The 19,674-nt window shown below is 41.7% G+C and overlaps 1 protein-coding gene across 1 annotated transcript in view; it reads right to left on the reverse strand.

The window, feature by feature from the left end:
• The window catches only part of ATP10D (ATPase phospholipid transporting 10D (putative)), a 59,743-nt gene that overhangs the window by 36,168 nt on the left and 3,901 nt on the right, over positions 1–19,674 (reverse strand). Inside the window, exons 2-10 of the mRNA XM_020792535.3 lie at positions 18,124–18,318; positions 17,045–17,249; positions 15,908–15,993; positions 15,203–15,309; positions 13,225–13,356; positions 9,881–9,996; positions 9,324–9,576; positions 3,601–3,812; positions 811–993 (exon numbers count right to left, since the gene is read on the reverse strand). Coding sequence (XP_020648194.3) covers positions 811–993; positions 3,601–3,812; positions 9,324–9,576; positions 9,881–9,996; positions 13,225–13,356; positions 15,203–15,309; positions 15,908–15,993; positions 17,045–17,249; positions 18,124–18,318 — 1,489 coding nt within the window. The remainder of the gene's footprint in view (positions 1–810; positions 994–3,600; positions 3,813–9,323; positions 9,577–9,880; positions 9,997–13,224; positions 13,357–15,202; positions 15,310–15,907; positions 15,994–17,044; positions 17,250–18,123; positions 18,319–19,674) is intronic.

Genomic DNA, 19,674 nt, shown 5'->3' on the forward strand with positions numbered 1-19,674 from the left:
AGACTGAACTTATTAATTAGGACAACCAAAGCTGTTTTAGTGTCAATACATTTAATTAAAAAAAGATATGGAGTGGAGCCGCCACCCCCCTCTCCATGTATGTTGCTTCAGACAAAGATATTAGTGACTGAACAACACTTGCCACTATCTTTTAGGTCTGGAGAGTTGTTTGTTTGTTTTGCTTGCTTGTTTGTTTAAGAAGCAGCTGCAGAACAGCTTCTTCCTTGTGGCCGTGGCCAGGGCCACTTCCTCTTACAATGAGGCATGAGTCACATCCTAGACGGAGGTAAGCAAAGTCCTGCCATTTTGACGTTGCTGGACCACACTTCCTCTCTGTTCTTGCCAATCCAGCCAACGTGAGGAAGACTGGGAGCCGCAATCCAACAACAACTGGAGGGATTCAACTTGCCCATCCTGTTGGACCTAACTCTGTCTAGGATCCTATTCCTGCCTGAGAACAACCTAGAAGCTTTCTTTCTGCACAGGAATCTGAGCCGAGCTAGGCCTCAAAGCCTTGCAGGTTAGTCCTTTCTCCCAGTTGAGCCACATGTAGGTGTCTGTATGGAGACTTTCAGGTAGAATTCCCAGAATGGAGATTTATAGGATTTGTAGCTCAAAAACTCAGAAAATCCCACTTAAACAATAGCTTCATTCCCCAGCAAGGATGACAAGCCAACAAAAGAGAAAGATTGTTTATTAAACAAAGTGTTAACAAGACTAAAAGGCACCAAAATAAGTTTTTAATATTTGGGAGGAGGTTGATGCATGCTACGAAACACCTTGAGTACCGGTAGCCCTCCCCTTGGTTACCTTTAGATGTGGTTGATCTGGTACTGAAACAACAACTGTGTTGCAAATTGATAGAGCAATGAAAAATTCACTGATTTTCATGATATCTGACATTGCCTCCCTCATCTCATACTCTTCATAGACTTTGCGTGAGATCATCTTGAATTTCTTTTCAAGTCGCGTGTCTGGCACAACATCTGTTTCCTATTTGTCAAGCAATAATGACAGTAAAAATATTCTAAGTAACCAGTCAGGTGTAGTGGACAGCATGATGGACAAGGATTCAGAAGACCCAGGTTCAGTTCCCCACTCAGCCATGGGAACCCGTGGAAGGGTGGCACCAGTAAAACTTTAAATATCTCCTACATCTTGAAAACGGTATTAGGGTCATCATAAGTTAGATGTGACTGGACAAGTAATACATTCACACATGCACACACACACACAAACATAATTCTTCCACTTTAATGCATCCTAGTCAACATCACTTTTTAAGAAAACTGGAATGGAGACATTTTGGAAAAGTAACTTTTTGGATTAAAAGTCTATCCTCATCGTTTAGTAGTGGTTACATAGTTACCTGTACGTATTTAGTTTTTAAGTAGTAAGAATGTAAGCAAACTGTAGTTCAAAAGGAAAAGAATGAGTAGTCACAAAAATTTTCCCTCCCCAATCATTACCATTAAAGAGCATGTTAAAGCACACTGAGAGGATTTTTTTAAAGGTTATGTCATTATCTTACTGATCCTAAGTAGCAATGGAAGTAACAAATACTGGCTTAACAGTGTTAGTATTTTCAATGTGCAATGTCAGAACTGGCTGCTACAGAAAACTGGAAAACATCAATATTTTCTGGGGTGTTGGCAACAGCAACTAAAAATGTTATCAATGTGTGATGAACTACTTAGAGAGTGAAGAAACGATAATGGCAATTGCCTGATGGCCATGAAGCCATCAGTAACACAATGATTTCCTCTCTAACTGTAAACTATATGCAAAAATGGCAGTATCAAAACTTCTTACTTTTAGACCACACATTCTTCCCTTGCTATCTTGCCATTTGGTTCACCAACATCCTGGGGTGTATCACACATGCCTGTGACAACTGCATTGATGACTTACTTGAGTGGGTCCTTTGGATCTACACTACATATGGATGTTTGTGCTACTTCAAACACAATGCTTGCGTTATTTACTCCTTCTGGATTAAAATTCCCAGAATCCGTCAGACAGCATGATCATATTGTTGGGGGGATCTGAGCAGCTGTAATCAAGGAAGTAACTTCTCCAAGCTCCAATGGAGAAGTTACTTCTATCGACAAGAATGGAAGACCCAATGTTTTCATGGTATATGTTGGCTGAAAGTAAATCCTACAATGGATACTCATAATGCAATCTACCAACACCAGGAACTAGAATCCATTAGCAATTATGGAGTGTAATTGCTCACAAGTAGAGTGCTCCACAGCTGCTCCAGCTTCCAGTTAGGCAAGCTGGAAATCATCTTACTAAAAACAGTGGGGATTGTCTGTGCACAAGGAGACAGTGCATCCCCCCGTGGGCAATTAGCTAAAAAACCCACATAACTGTATGTACATTACAAACACCAACAAAACAAAGAGGATTCTGGCCATGATTTTTTAACTGTGGGTAGATTACTTAGGATGCTCTTGTAAACAGACATTCTCCCAGTCACCTGCAGCCGATCAAAACTGTTTCCAGATGGCTAAACAGGTTAAATATGAGAAAACCTGGATATCATTCTGACTTTCTATTTAAGGGTATGGTTGGATGGATGGATGGATGGATGGATGGATGGATGGAGAGAGACAGTGTGCTGTGGGAGGGAAGGTTCCTCTAGGACTTGGGACATGCAGATTCAAATACCCACTCAGCCACCAACTCACAGTTTCTCAGCTTCACCTTTCTCTAGGATTGGTGTATGGGTAAAGTGGAGAGGAGGAAAGCCACATACCCTGCTTGGAGCTCATTGGAAGGAAAGTGGAACAGAAATATCAAAATTTTCCATGAAATTGAAACAAAGAAGAAGAGCGACTGTATGGGCTAGTATGGCATATAACTATACTTATAAAGCGAGTAAAATTGAAATATATTTTAGTGCCTGCATGATGTACAAGGTGAATTGAATTATTGAATACTTTATTACGGTCAAAGACCAGTAAAACCAAATCAATATAAAATAGATACATATAATTACAATTTCGTAAGGTCAGTCAGGGTAATAAAATTCCATTAAAACATGATAAAACAACCCCTTATTTCCAGTTAATAACATCATATATCCTTAATAGATGTACAAGGTGGATTCAACTCAATGCAATTATAGCCAAACCAACTCTTTTGTATGGCAGTAGTGGTTCTCAACTTTTGCATGCTGGAATACAATTAGGCTATTCCCCCTGCAACCATTCTGGTAAAAATTGAGGGGTGTCTATTGGTGATGTGTTTCAGTGATGTAAGCAGACTGTGTGTGATTTCGAGGACTGTGGGAACATACCCTTGCATTCATTCCTCTCCCCTGATGTTTGGAATGCTGCCTCCTTTTAGGAGCTTCACAGCAAACCATAAAAGGAAAGTAGAGGCAGGACCAGAGGAAGGAAGGAAATAAAGGCTGCGTATCAGCAGGATTGTTGGTCCTATTGCAAACAATATGAAAGGTGATTTCACAAATCAATCCAAAGACCTTGTGTGTCCTAGGTTGCGATTCTATGGTAATTACTGGCAACAAATCAAGGAGCAGCAATGTAGTCACACCCAAATTAGGTAGAGGTAGGTATATGGCATACTTACAATTGGGCTGCTGAAGGCCAGGTGTCTCATGCTTGACACACGTACAGCACTGCAGCTGCGAAACATGTGGCTAATAGACCTGCCAGCAATGAATGCACTTGATTTTCGGCTAAATCTTGCCCTGGACAGACGTTTCAAAGAAGACTGTGAAGGAAAGAATCCTCCCTCTTCATCATCTGACTCAAATTCATGGTAAGATTCTAGTCTCTTATCTGGAAGGGCAGAGAGAAAAAGAAGTCAGAGTTTTTCGAGAATGTCTACCTCTTGCGCCAAAAGACACACAAGGAATTCAGTGTGTGGTCGTGGGAGGTGTGTATAGGTATGGATATAAAAGCGTCCATGTTAAGGCAAATGAATTTGGACTATTAAGTAATCAGTTTCTTAATCATGAAACTTGGGAAGCTTGCTGATTCAGCAGCAGTGGAGGAAGTAAATGAGTAGACAAAATATATTGAAGGCTAGGTAAAACGATGAGTATGTGCCATATATGTATAGACATGCTGCTAGAAGCTGGGCTTGTAAGAACCAAACAAGGGGTGTGGGGGTTGGATACAAAGCAGCAGAAGTGGCTAAAGTAGCTATAATTGGTAGCTCTACTATGCCCAAACAGGAAGTCTGTGGGAAAAACAAAAGGGAAAGAATAACCAGTGCTTGATGTAGGATGAGGTTTGTTCAATGTGGGTACGTAGCAGGGTGTCTGCCAGCAGACAAAGGCAACACTAAAGTAATCATGCAAACAGAAGAATACAAGGACAAAATCAGGGAACTTCTAGACCCCACCACCTACAGAAAACTGAAACGCGACCGAACCAATAAAATCACAAAACAAACAAACATGCTGATCAGGAGTTCCTCCTTGCACCTCAACATCCTTCAACAAATCTGCAAGACAGAAGCTCTCTCACCAAGACTATACGGACTCCCCCAAATCCACAAAGATTCAATCCCACCCAGGCCCATCGTAAGTGCCATTGGCTCCCCGACATATGAATTAGCAAAAAACGTAGCCACTCTCCTACAGACCCACATTGGACAAACCTCATCCTACATCAAAGACTCAGGGCATTTCATAAACAAGATCAGCACCCTAAAACCAACCTCAGGGACAGACTAATCAGCTTTGATGTAGCATCCCTATTCCCCAAGGTACTGATAAAGGACACTCTGACACTCACCCAGCAGATCTTTCCAGAAGACATCACAGCCCAGATAATGATTTCTATGAACAGACAGATGGAGTGGCCGCGAGGAGACCCCTCAGCCTGGTTATAGCAAACTTCTACATGGAACATTTTGAAAAACAGGCCCTGTCTTCAGCAGCCTTCTGTCACATTCCCGGGGGTTACAACAGCAGAGTCCGATAAGCCAGTCCTATGTCAGGAATTCAGGGAATGTAGAGCCAATATCCCAAATACCAAAGCCAACTCACACAACATAGTCCAGGGTCAGAGTCCAATGCCAAAATGTACAATGTAGTCCAGGGTCAGAGTCCAAAGCCAAGGGTCCAGGGAACAAGGTTCAAGGTTGTCAGGAGCGTGGATGCAAGCCAGAGATTTGACTTGTTGCTTCCACGGATTTTCAGCTGTCTGAGAGCTGTTTATATAGTAAAAACAGCCCTTGAACTGCTGGAGGCCTTTTCATCCTGTCCAAACTCAGGGCTAGTTGATTGGATGTTTCTGCGGGCAGCCTTCAAGCGATCCTCTGACCTTTGTGTCATAAGTCTTCCCTGCAGCCTGGCCCTCAGCCTGTCTACTGGGGGAGGAGAATCTGGAGGCGATTCAGATGTTTGTATTTCTGATTGCTCGGCATTCTCCTCAGCTACAGTTAGCCCTTCAGGTTGCAGATCTTCGGCTGCACTCATGGCACCTTCACACTCACAGTCTGGTTCCAATACATGGATGACACCTTCACAATTTGAAGCCATGGTGAAGAAAAACTGGAAGAATTTCTAAACCATCTCAATAGCATCCACCCAAATATACAATTCACCATTGGAAAAAAATAGAGGGTCAACTCCCTTTCTTAGATGTCATGGTCATACACAAACCTGACCTCCTATTGGGGCACAAGGTCTACAGAAAACCCACCCACACAGACTGGTACCTACACAAAAACGTCAGCAAAAAAGAGGCATAATCAAAACAGTGGTAGACCGTGAGAATTGGAACTGTGAAGCTCAATTTCTCAGCACCAATCTCAACCATCTGAATTGGGCCCTACAGGCAAATGGCTACCCCAAAATGAAATCACAAGAGCCATCAAATTGAGAAAACAACACTGAACTGAAGAGGAAAAACAGCCACCAATAAATAAAGTATTTCTGCCATACATCAAAGAGGTCACAGACCACATGGGGAAACTTTTGAAAAAAACGCAACCTACAAATAGTATTCAGGCCCACTACAAAAATCTAACAAATGTTACAGTCAGCAAAGGACAAAAGGGACCCCATCACCACTGCGGGAGTATACCGGATACCTTTCATTTGTTGCCAGGTATATATTGGGACCACAAAACACAGCATCTACGCCAGATTCAAAGAACATGAAACAACTGGAAACAGCAGCAGCTGAACATGCCCTAAAACAAGCTGGACACAAAATCGTATTTCAAAACACAGAAGTGCTGGACAACACCAGCAATCATTGTGTTAGACAACACAGGGAAGCCAGAAACATCAGCACAGCTTCAACAAAAAAAGTCTAAAATTCAATATCACATTCCCATCTGTCCCTTGGTTGTTTCACCAATCAAAGGGCACAAGCTATGTGTCATGTTGCTGCCACCACTTGATTACATCAACTTTGTTTATTATTAATCACAGAGGTCCAGACAATGTGTCATTTTAAAAGAACCAAATAGAAGTTGTTTATTGTTACAGGTGATGAAGGTACAATCAGTGTCGTTAACTCTTAACAAAAATCCTTCTTCATACACCTTCAATCGCCAACCCTCTCTCTCTACTCCAAACTCTCAAATTCAAACTCACATCTCTTCTCTAAACTCCAATCGAAACTCCTCCTCCTGCAGAGAATCTTATATCTCATGACTCCACCTCTCCAGCACTCTCATTGGTCCATGCAGATAGCACATTAATATTCATGACCTGGGCGGACACCACACTCAACAAGCCCGGGTCCCAGCACTGAAAAATACAGCCTGCAAAAAGGTCAACAAACTCTACCCAGTAAAAAGGACTGGTGATCACTGCACACGAAAGACTAGCTAACAACACCCATCAATCACAGTGACAGATCATCTCCCCCCTTATCACAACAATACACCTATAACAAAAAACTCCCTGATCACCATAATCACCCAATCTCCTGCAAAGGACAAAAAGCTGTTCCCACAGCTACAAATACTCAAGTATCCCACACACTACACCAGAACACAGACAGAGTTCTAACTCCTGTCCTCTGAAGATGCCAGGCACAAAGACTGGTGAAGTTAGGAAGAAAAACCTCCAGAACATGGCTAAACAGCCTGAAAAGCCTACAACAACCATCAGATCCTGGCCATGAAAGCTTTAGAGAACACAATATGGATTGTACTCAGATGTTTCCTTAGTCTGTACTGGCAAAACAAACGGTCCTTTTGGGAGTATTTATTATTTTATGGATGTACTAAATACAAAACCCCCATGACTTGGTGACTTCTTCTAATTTTCCTTACTGGATAGAAAATTGATTTTTGTGTGTGTGTGTGTGTGTGTGTGTGTGTATCTGTGTCTGTGTGTCTGTCTGTCTATGTTGCTTTCAAAGCAGAGACATCCCAACTGTCCATATTTATGTCACCTCATTTTTCATTATTGAATCTGGTTAATTTACTCTGTTATGATATACTACCACAGCTTGGTACTCTGAATTATAACTCCAAGGTAAGTTAAAAAAAGTAACGTTCCAGGTTCTGTGTATTAGAAGATCAAGAATTTATGTGGTCTAGTTTGTTCCTGTGACTGCAGCTGATTTCTGGTTTAAACCACCAGAGGGCACCACTGGCTTCCAAATTATGACCGTTTATCAGATCTATATTTTATATGACAGCCCTGCAGGTCTGAATGAGTCATCCTCCATTGCCATGGATTCAGTTTGTGATTTCATGTAGATTTAGGTCTTGTTGCTTGAAATAGAAAACATCAGGGAGCACTGAAAAAATTAGACATTATGATAGACCATGTTCTGTAGCCATTATAGGGAAGGAAAAAATAAATTATCTCTTATTGAACAGATGCAAATATGATATGCATGATTTCAACCTAATTCAGAATTTTATACATTTTCTAAGAACACATTCAGGAACTCAAAATAAATTAGCACATGACCCTGAGATAATATGTACATGGCATTTTTTTCCCCAAGGAAGAGGAGGATGAGGAGACTAAGTTCTGTTAAAATGCAACATTTATCCCAGAGCATCATTTTGTATGGACCACAGTGTGTGCATCATATATAAAAAAGGAACAGGGACTGGAAATGAGCTGTGATGTGTGCTACTGAAAATCCCACAAACAATAGTTCTTTGAGATGATGCCATTTGAATTAGAGGACTGGATCCCAAGAGAGTAAAGTGACAAAGCTAGTCCAAAATATTTTGCTGTATGAGGTCAAGTAGAAGATGATGCCTCTCTCAGTGTCTAACTCTGTGTACAAGAGCTGATCCAAATACTAGCTGATTCTTATTTCAGAGCAATCTCCCTTCCATGGAAAGCAACTGGGTAGCCTTGGGAGCACAAAGCATGTCATGTGGCAGATATTGCTCTATCCATTCTGCATCCATAACAATCTCCTTCCTGAGGTGGCTGCCTTTACCTACTGGTAGGGGCAGCCTCCTTGTCTCAATGGTTCTGTTAAGTTACAATTCTTCTGTACACACACAGATGGAAAAGACACAACATCTCAGACGTATGACACATGACAAATTGGCCCAAATCTTGTTGTGTTGGGAAAATATCTCATAACTTCCAGCTGTACAAACTGTTGCAAATTTTGTACCAAGAGGAAAGTCACATCCAGGAAGAAGTTCCACAGATGCAGCTGCACAGCTAGTTGCACAATCAGACACATGGACTGCCTCGGTTTAACACCCCCTTGAACTCCCACAGATGTAACTCTACAATATGCCAAGTGCAACAGAATTTCATTGTTTTTGACAGTCTCTATGGTTTGCTAAATATAAAATTTTAAAACTCTCAATAACTTCTAGAAGAGAGCTATTGTTCATATATTATCATTTTGGGTTGGGTGTGAATCAGAAATGCCGATTTGGGGCCTTTGTAAAATTTATTTATTTATTTATTTATTTATTTATTTATTTATTTATTTATTTATTTATTTATTTATTTATTTATTTAGTATCCTGCTCCCGTTAGTGTCACAGCACTGGTTTGGGTGGGTAACAGCTCATAAAACAGAAATAAAAATAGGAACAATATACACCAATTGCAATAGCTCTTAAAACAACAACATGTGCCAGTATGAGTAGGCTGAAGTCCCTGTTCCCCCAACAGAGCCTAAAATTGGAGGAATGGCTCCTCCATGTTTGCCAAATGAGGGCAAAACTATAGCAGTGAGGGCCTCAGTTTCACCAAGAAGAAAATACCATGATGGCAGTTGACCTCACAGGCTGCTCCTTCCTTAGCTGTAGCAGGAAGCTTCTTGTTAAACATTTCATGTCTTGGTACCATACCAGAAGTATGGATTTGTCATTGCTCCTCAACTTACCATTCTCTTCGTGGCCATATTCATGCCCCGCAATGCTGCATCTCCGAAAAACCATTTTATTTTCTGTGAGCGTTCCAGTCTTGTCTGAGAAAATGTATTCAATTTGTCCGAGATCTTCGGCAATATTTAGGGATCCACATTGAATCCTGGTGTCTGTGGGTTCGTGGTACAAATCAATGTCATTTTGGATTAAATAGATGTGTCCCAATTTGACAAATTCAATGGAAACATACAGTGAAATTGGGATCAAGACCTGTCAGAGCAAAGGAAAAAGAGAGAGAGCTTTATTATGAAGCCAGGTTGTGCTGCTACACCAAAAAAAAAAAAAAAAAAAGGCCTTGAACATGTTCATCAAACTCAAGTTACTCCAGCTTTAAAAAGAGAGAAATCAGAGGAGAGGCTGCCACCCTCCAGATCTTGTTAGACAGCAATTCATTATCATCCCCTATTGAAAATGCTGACTAAGGCTGATGGGAGTTTCCACAACATCTGGAGGGTAGCATTTTCTCCACTTGATAAAAATGAAGTGGCATAGATCAAGCAAGGTGTGGAATTACCTGTAATAAAATTATCATTGTCCAAAACCTTAAAAATCCTCCCACTGGTGGGGAAAGCCATTTCCCACTGCTGAAGAGAGGTGGTTCTGGATACTCGCCTAGCCAGATTCCATGACCTTTGAAAAGAAAACACACAAGAATATTTAGCAAAGTAAAACTATGAAGGTGGTATTGTCATTCAATGGTTTTCCGTGGCAGAAGAGTGAGAACTTTTTTTCTTTGACAGATCCCGAGTCTGGGAATCTCATCTCTTGCAGGGCAACAATGCCTATCTGCAGCCTACTCAGTTCCATGTCGATGACAGCTGTCTTGTGCATGTCGTCTGTTTCCTGCAGGTCGTCAGAAAATCCAGGGGTCATTGTCCAAACATTCCAAGTGCCCAGATTTAGGGCAAAAGTTTTCTTATGATTATTGCATTATCTATCTGCTTGTCGGCGTTCACCCTAAACCCCACGTACCCCATGAGGTTAACAGACTGTGGTGAAGCAGCACCTTACTGGCTGGGGGCTGCCCAGCTGAAGGCAGGCGGTAGCTACCTAATGAGGTGCAATGACCTCTCCCACCATCGGAAGTAGCCCTTGGCTTCACACTCTATGCCAATCAAGCAAAGACGTATAACCGCTAATCCCCGTGTTATTTTGACACTGTATGTGAAGCTGGAGTGTCCTCTCCAGAGCATGAGGCCTGGGTAAAATAATATGGAGGACAGACTGTTACCCAAACAGCAAATACCCCCTCTGCATGTCACTGAAATAGTCCAATGGAAAGGCAAGAGCCAATACAACTGGTTCCAGTGACATTGCAGGAGTTGCCAGAGCATCATGAACTGCCTCCGGGACTCCGGCTCCAGATTTTGCCTGGAGGTTAACTCCTGAAGCCTTTTCCATCAGTGGATATAGCCATAAGGCAGTGGAAATCAGAGTTTTCCTTCTCCTAGATGGGCTGCCTTCCAAGGCTGACAACCCCTGTCTACGCTGCTGGGGATAATGAGGTGTTCAGAAATCATATTTATCCAGCTGGCTGCCCTTATCTGGTTTGTAGCCTTTAATCTCCAAATTGTATTTTTAACTAATTGGTGGTGATTATTTTGTAAGCTCCAGTGTACAGCCTGCAGATCCTGACCCCCATTGCCCGGGAGGTCAAGAGCAGCAACGTGACGATGCGACTCTCCCACTCACCCCACAAACCTTTCTGTTTCTCCAGAGCCTGGAGAGGCCTCCTGTCTTTCACTGTCAAGACCAGCAGCCATGTTTCTGAAGAAAGATGGCCAGCTGATGATTTATCATCATCACAAAGTGCCTTGAAGTCAGTTCTGACATGGTGACCCCTTTCAGGGTTTTCTAGCTAAGGAATACACAGAAGTGCTTTACCCTTCCCTTTCTCCAGGGGGAGCCCTGGGACTTTGCAGCTTGCCCAAGGCTACCCAGGCTGGCTCTTTTCCACAGAGCGGATTCGAACTCCCAACCTCTGGCTCTACAGCCAGATACCTAAATGACTTTGCTCTACAGTTGGCTATTATTTACATGTCCCATTTTGTATTTCACCTTTTCTCCGAGGGAGCATACTTTACCCTTGTCCTTGCTGCTATATCCTAGCAGCATCCTTATAAGGTAGGGACATGACTGGTCTAAGAAATAATCCAGTGGAAAGGCAAGAGCCAATACAACTGGTTCCAGCGACGTCACAGGAGTTGCCAGAGTGTCACAAACTGCCTCTGGGATTCTGGCTCCGGATTTTGCTTTGAGGTTATCTCCTGAAGCCTTTTCCATTGACGGATATAGCCACAAGGCAGTGGAAGTTTGAAATCAGAGTTGTCATTCTCCTAGATGGACTGCCTTCCAAGGCTAATGAGCCCCATTTACCTGGTCTGGGAAAGACCATAATGCTGGGAAAGGTATTAGGCAGCAGAAAAAGAGGAAGAGCAAGTAGGAGATGGAAACCATAGGCTTGAGTTTACAGGAGCTGAACAGGGCTATTGAGAACAGGACATTCTGGAGATTACTTATTCATACGGTCGCCATAGGTTGGAGGTGACTTGATGACACATAAGAGCAACAACTTCAGCTGGGAATTAGGTTTCATTCCTTGCCAAGCAGGGAGGGGCAGAGGAAAGAAAGACTCTCAGTCGTGGCCTTCAGGATCTCCTGGAGATGCTTGCTGATCACTCTTGATTTTGTCCCCCTTCTCATCTAGGATGGAAAAGCAATCCACTCTTCACTGGCCTTCCTAAGAGCCCCCTAGGAGCACTGGCTGACAAACAGTGGTATTTCACCTCTTTTTCTTTCCTTAAATGGTGAAACAGAAAGGAGAGTGCTCCATTTGGAAGAACAGGGGACTATCTGACCACTCTCTGACTAAAGACAGCAGGGACTGCTCTCTCTTGGGGGGGGGGAGGGGAGATTAGATGAAGGGCTGAGGTTCGGAGAAAGGGGAACCTCTGACAATCCAGATTCTAACCCCTGGTGGACCAAATCAGTCCCATGAACAGGATGTACTCAGGCACCAACTTGAAACAACAAGCTGGCTATGGCTACAATCCTGTGCATGCTTCATTGGAAATAAATCCCAGCAAATCTTGCTTTCAATCAATATCCTTTGCCAAGGGATCAGGTTTTGTGGCTACTTCATGCCCACTGCACTTGTACTGTTTAATGTCTTTTTTTTAAAGATATGTCAACAAATCACTAGTAGCTGCCATCGCTGAACACATTACTCAGAAGAAGACAGCTTTCCCTCCCTTGCAGTGAAAAAGGGCTTAAGCACAGTAAGGAACATTTCCTGCTTTAAACTGTAAAGAAAGGAGTGTAGCATTAATATGTCCTCTCTTTTTTTAACCCTGCTGTTCATAATACTTTGCATGTCTTTCAAAACTGAATTCCTCCTCTTAACCCTGTGCAAAAGGGAAAATAAAAATGAAAACCAATAACTGAACAGGAGAGATATGCCGGGTAATAAGCAAAAGGGGACAAATGAATAAAGGAGGGAAGGGAAAAGGGGAGAAGGAGAGAAGGCTTGTACTGCTGTATTCTATTGTACTATTGATATATCACTTTTGTTGAGTTTTTTAAGGACAAGGAGGGGAATGATTGCCCCAAGAAACAGTAGAGAAAATAAATTGATTCAAATTTATGGAGCAGTGTAGACAGCTATAATGGTTCAAACAGAAAGAAATGAATCAATACAGTTAAAAACAATGAGAATGCTCCTGCTGATAAAAAATATACCATGTGAGTGCTGGAAAAAATGTATCAGTACAACAGAGGTATGAAAGAATCAGTATAACTGGGGTTATTTTCTCATGTGTGATGGAGCCCTAAGTTAAGTAGATCTAACACTTAACATACCTATTGCCCCGACTGAGCACATCACAAAGAGCAGCAGAACACACCAGATGATATCATGGTTTACTTTCCTCTCTAGTTTGCTTCTTTTGTAATGACTCCCTGTGTTGTTTAACATGGCTTTGCTTTCATGACCTTTTAACAAACAAAATATACCAGACTTTATAAATGCAATTTAAAGAACGGAAATATATCCCACAAAGGTTAAGAACAGCAGGGGAGTTAGAGAAGGCATACTAAATATTCTGGCTTTGTGGAATTTGTCCTGAAGCTTATTAGGTTAAACTGTCCTAACAACTAGAAATGGGTGGAAACAATTTTAACAACCAAATACATACTTTGAACTAATTGTAGCAATTATATAGGATCACCATGTAGCAGATCAGAAAGAATCAGGGCAAATGCAGGTGGTGGTGGTGGTGGTGGTGGAATCAGAGAACTGATAGGAGCATACTCACTTTAGAAAATGATTAGACTATATAATCGTTTGTGATAGTGATCTATTATACTGGACCTGAAAGACTCAAGAGGCCAAACTAAGTCCATAGCCTTAAAAGCATGTGCTCCTACCCTAGGGAGAGGCTTGGTTCTCAGTTGGAACATTCTTTCAGAAGCTTGTGTAACATTGCGTCTTTTAGGTCCTAGATAGACATTTTCAATAAGTGAGTGAATAGAAGACATGCAAGCAAGCATGAATAAATAAATAAATAGACAAGAGGAACTTATCCTATTCATTGAATTCTACTAGCTGAATTCTAATGGGACAAAACTAGACAAACAAAAACTGCCCTCTCTAGCCACGAACACATGTGTCAAAGTATTGTACATTTTATAGGCCTGAACAGGTCCAGAATGTAACATTAATGAACTGCCATAATGAACAGCTGTGTAACTGCTGAGTCACAGTGACTAAGAAGAAGATGATGCAATGCCTGGGGATGATGCAACACCTATGTGGAGGAAGATGATGCAACACTTCCAGTGATTGGACAGAAGGATCAGTTTAATTGTATATAAGGGAACAGTGTGGACAGTAATGTATCTCCTTCTTTCCTATATGCTTCTATCCTCTATGCTACTTTGCCTATATTTTTGCCTGCCACGCCGAAGGTCTGCTACTTTGTATATTTGTATATATTTGTTAATACACGTGTCTTTTTGTAGAAGAAGTGTTTGTGTGTGTTTCTTCAATCAGAGAACTCTGCACATTACACAGCGAGAAGCATGTCTGCAATTTATGGGATCTCCTTTTCAGACCTCAGCTGGTCTTATACAGTGGGGTCTCGACTTACGAACTTAATCCGTATTGGAAGGCAGTTCTCAAGTCGAAAAGTTCTTAAGTCGAATCTGCATTTCCCATAGGAATGCATTGAAAACCATTTAATCCGTATCTGCTCTTTTCATCCATAGAAACTAATGGGAAGCTGCTATTCTGCCTTCTGCCACTAGAGGGGGATAATTTTTTTCTTTTTTCCTTTTAACCTAAGATGACTTAGCTTTAAAAAAAAGGGAAAAAAAGAGTTCGTAACTCGAATCTAAGTTCGTAAGTCGAGTCCATATATTCCTATGAGAGTGGTTCGTAAGTCGAAACGTTCGTATGTCGAGCCGTTCGTAAGTCAAGACCCCACTGTAATGGGATATTTCTCTACATTTTCCTGTTACTATTCTGAAGAGAACAGTGTGGCATAATGATTAGCACGGCACTACAATGAGGGAGACCTCATCCCCACTCAACCATGACACTCTCTGGGTGACCATGACCCAGTCACAAACTCTCCGCCTGACTTCCTCCTAGGGCTGGTGTGAGGAAGGGAGCTGTGTCAGCTGCTTTGGAGAGGTAAGTAGGCCAAATATATAAGTGATAGAGTGCTATTTGTCACACTTGAGCCTTTCTCTTTGCCAGTGATGATTGGGGTGGCTTTCCTCTCTACATCTGCATCCCAAGCTGAGCAAGCTAGCCCTGTCCAACCATGGTGCTGACCTGCATAGACCACAATGCCAATGACAGTCTCTGTATTTCTAATTGTGCAGCCACGCAGCAACAAGTTCTCCTTACTCAGGCCCACTCGTTCTTTATCGGGATTCTCACTGCAAAGACACAACAACAACAACAACAACAATAACAACAACAACAACAACAACAACAACAACAGCAACCAGCTCTAATTGATACCCCCCACCCCAGAAGTACCTCCCAGATAGTGCTTTTGCTATATAACACTAAACTAGCTCTTTCCAAATATTCATTGTAGAGTATGACATCTACAGACAGACTTTTAAAAGAATTCAGCACAGAAAGTTTTAAACCAAATTCACTGACACATTGTATCAGACCTTAAGATGCTTAGGATGGCACAATATATACAAAGGAGTGTGGCTGAGGCTGGCTGTTAGGCTTTAATTTAGCCAGTTCTTTCCAAATCACCCTGACAATGATCACTTTTCATGTTTCCCATTGTGTATGTAGCAAGCAACCTGACTTGGTGGAAAGTCACTGTGAGGAAGGAGTGCACATTATGAAAGCCATCTGCTGTCAAGTTGCATTCAACAGCGACTTATCCTCAGCCTACGCTGGTTTCTGACAACAGCCAGCAGTTGCCACCAGGTGGCTAGGGGGCTGATCTCAGCTTCTAGAAGAGTGCTGTAACCCTTTCAACAGCAGTAAGAACTTCCTCAATCAACTTACATAAAGCCCCGGAAGGAGTTCAGATCATTGTTAGGAGGTTCACACTCAATCCTGTCTGTATATGTTTCAGGATCAATTTCAGTGTCCTGCGAGAAAGAAGATGGAGGAGGGAGGAGAAGATGGAGATCAGACATAGAAAGCAGCTACTCTAAGACAGTATGAATTCTGGGGACAGTAAATTCTTGCTGTTTCACAAATTGTATTTTTTCACACCTGTCTACAATACCTGACATGACCTGAAGAGAAGTCTAAGCACTGGATATATCTATATCCTCAGGAAGGTAAGAAGTTTTCTGGTCAACAGGTGAGGTCCTACTTAATGCCAGCTGGCCACCTCTAGAGAGGAAAAAGCAGTTCTTCTTGGCACAGTGGGAACAAAGGAGTTTTTAAAAGCTACACATTTTCAAGTAAACATTTCAAATTCTCAGGCATGTGGATAAAGTATGGACTGCATCCAGTCCCCTGTGTTTTGCTGTTGCTACACAGCCAGCCAACCTCGCACCACTGCTGCTGTCAAAGGAAAAGGCAACTTTTTTTGACTAGGCTATTATGGAAGTGCAACTCATGGATCTATAACGTCTGGCAAATACGTATAATATGCAACAGCTGATCTGACCCACAGCAAGGTTTGGAGCCAGCAGGCCATGGGCAAGTCAAAGTCACCCATCTGTTGACCTCCTTATTCATAAATGGAGATGATGAATAGTGTATCTCAAAGCTATGCCTCTGAGTACATTCCATGCTTACAGAACTTTTTACACTTTGAAATTGCTTATAATGAGGAGTATGCCCTGGTGCAGGGAATATCCCAAACAGGATAAATACCAACATTCAGCAAGGTCAGAGCTTTGCACTGACACCATATGGGGTAGAAAGAGACCGGTGTCGTGTTTGTTTCAGCTATATTCACATAGTTGCCCAGGAGGGACACAGTTTCCTAAAGGCAAAATGGCACCCAAAATCAAACAAACCAATATCAAAAAGCACCCCAGGCACCAAAAAAACCAGGAATCCCAAGTCAGGCATAAAGGACATTGTCAAAAACCAACACAGTCTACAAAACCTTTCCCACCAAACTCAGTAGAATGTTTATACCCACTTATTTTCCTTAGTAACTAGAGGAAGAGCAGTGTGTACCTGTTCAGCATAGCCTTTCACAACCTGCCTCTGTTTTAGATTGGTCTCTCCATCAAGACTTGATGTTTCAATATGACAGATCCCGTCCCCATCGCTAGAGTATAGCAGCACCATATCAGCAGGAATTTCTTCATTACATGACAGTTGGATAAAATCACCAACTTGAACATCTTTCCAGAATTTCTCCATGTATGTCTTTTCTTTTCTGAAAATCAGGAAAAGCACCATCATTTAGTAATGATAAATGAAATAAAAAAACTCCTTGGTTATTAATTGCACCACTTCAAACTTTAAAAGCCACCAAACTTTCATTCCAGAAAAAGAAAACAAATCATTTCACAAAGTCTTTGTAATGCCGCCTTTTAATTTTGCTTTGATACTGACCTAGAAAGGAGCAGTCACATTAATTTACTTATTCAGATATTTCCTAGCCACATCCTCCCCAAGGACACAAATAAAAGACATGCATAAAAACACAGTAACGCCCCATTTTCAATTTTCCAGCTAAGTCAATAAGAATGCAGATTTGCCTTTGTCTTGCAGATAAAAGAGCTCTGCTCAGATGAGTCTGTTACTTAATAGATCCTGTGCATATTGGAGAAGTGGGACCAGTGATGTTTGATTCTCCTTAAGCATGCTCTTAACATTACCTTGGAATCTGTGGAATCCAATATACAGAGGCGTGATCTGTACTGTGACAAGTGGTTCTCCATCTTTGGCTCTTTAGACCTCAATGTTGTGGTATGCTTGGCACTGCTCACGGGGGCTTCTGGGAATTGAACGCCAAAACATCTAAGGGGTCAAAGGTTGAGAACCACTAGGATAGACCAGGCTAACTAGATTCAGTGGGAACAGAAGTCATACTCAGATGCTAAATCCTGCAACCACAAGAGGAGCCTAAGCCTATGAGTTTCCTGGAACTGATTATTCCGACTTCCCATAATTTGGCTTTGAGTCTAGTTTTGGAACTCAATCTGCTTTGGTCAGAGACAGAGTAGAGGCAGCAGGGAGTGTTGCTTCTCAGGAAAAGAACAACCATAGGTATATCTATCAAAGACTCTCCCCCCCCATTTACTTACGCAGAGTAGACCTGGGTGACTAAATTGTTTATCTTTTTATCTAATCTGTACTTTGTGTAATTCTCTACGCCATCTTTTATTGCAATTATCGTGAGGACCACTAGCAGAGGGACCATGGTGATCTCCTTCCTGAAAGCTTCGACCACTGGAACCCAGTTTAGTAGCACAATGAATAAGAAATATAGATTTGCAGCTCTGTAACAAAGGAAAAAGAAACACACACAAGACAAGGGTATCAGGCATTGCATGTCAAAAAGTGTGTGCAACAGGGCATGGTACATTTAAGAGGGGTTTATTAAGGACTGTTTTAAAATCACATTGTTAGAAAAGTTGAGATTTATGTAGCACTAACCAAACTCCTGTTGCTTTGTTTGATCAATACTTTTAGAGCTATTTTTATAAATAAAATTACTGGCCAGATAACCATTGATTATCTACAGCAGCATAAGGGCAGTGGCAAATGAAAGGCAGTGCTGAATTGCCACTAGTTAATGAGTTACTCTCCCTTGTTGCCTCTAGTTAGCAAGTCACTAGTAGACCCACTGAATTAGCGGAATGTATCTATGTTCTAAACAAGTCCTCACTTATTTAATGGATCTACTCTACTTCATAGAATCATAGAACTGTGCCAGTCAGCCATCTCTCTAGCTCAATCTTCTGTCAGCACAGAATATCTCAGATAAACCACTCCTAATAGATGACCATCCAGCCTCCATTTGTAAGCCTCTTTCAAAAGACAGTCTGCCTCCCAAGGTAGTCTGTTTCACTCTTAAACAGCAGGTGGCCTTCTTAATGGTTTATCTCCTTTCCTGTGACTTGAATCCTTTGGCTTCTTTTCTAACCCATGGAGGAGGAGAAAACATGCTTGCTTCATCTTCCACCTGGCAGTCCTTCACATTTGAAGATTTCACCATATTGCCTTGCCTTCCAATTTTCCCTAATCCAGACTAAATGTAACCAGCCCTCACAATTGGCCTCGCAGAGCTTCGTTTTCAGAAGCTTTACAATCTTGGTCACCCTCTTCTGGGTATATTAAAACTTGCCAATATTCTTCTCAAACTGTGGGGATGCAATACCCCAAAAGGTATCTGACCAAAGCAGAATTAAGCAGTATTAATACTTTGCTTGATTTGGACACTAGGTACAGCCTGTTATCTGTTACTAAGAATTGCATTTAGGCCTCTATATGCTTAATGTTGTTTTGTTTTTCCACTTAAACATTTCATTTTTATTGGTCTGAACTTGAAAAGCTGACTTTTCTGAACTTTAACCCTCCAAGTTTGCCACTTGGTATTCCAAGCTCAATTGGGATACCTTTATAACGGTGATTTTGTGCTTGAACTTTGCAATCTGTCTCAAAAGAGACATTGAGCTGGCTCCAGTATGAAAACTTCAGGGTGGATGGAATTTCCAATATGCACCCATATTAATAATGTGCATGATACTTTACCGGCTCAGACAGAACGATTATTACAAAAGTGAAATTAAAAAGCTGGGATGGATATCTACCCACAGACCTGCCTTCTGAGAAACAAAAATCATGATAGTACA

Source organism: Pogona vitticeps, chromosome 5, assembly GCF_051106095.1.
Source record: "Pogona vitticeps strain Pit_001003342236 chromosome 5, PviZW2.1, whole genome shotgun sequence".
In the NCBI taxonomy this organism is placed as follows: Eukaryota; Metazoa; Chordata; class Lepidosauria; order Squamata; family Agamidae; genus Pogona; species Pogona vitticeps.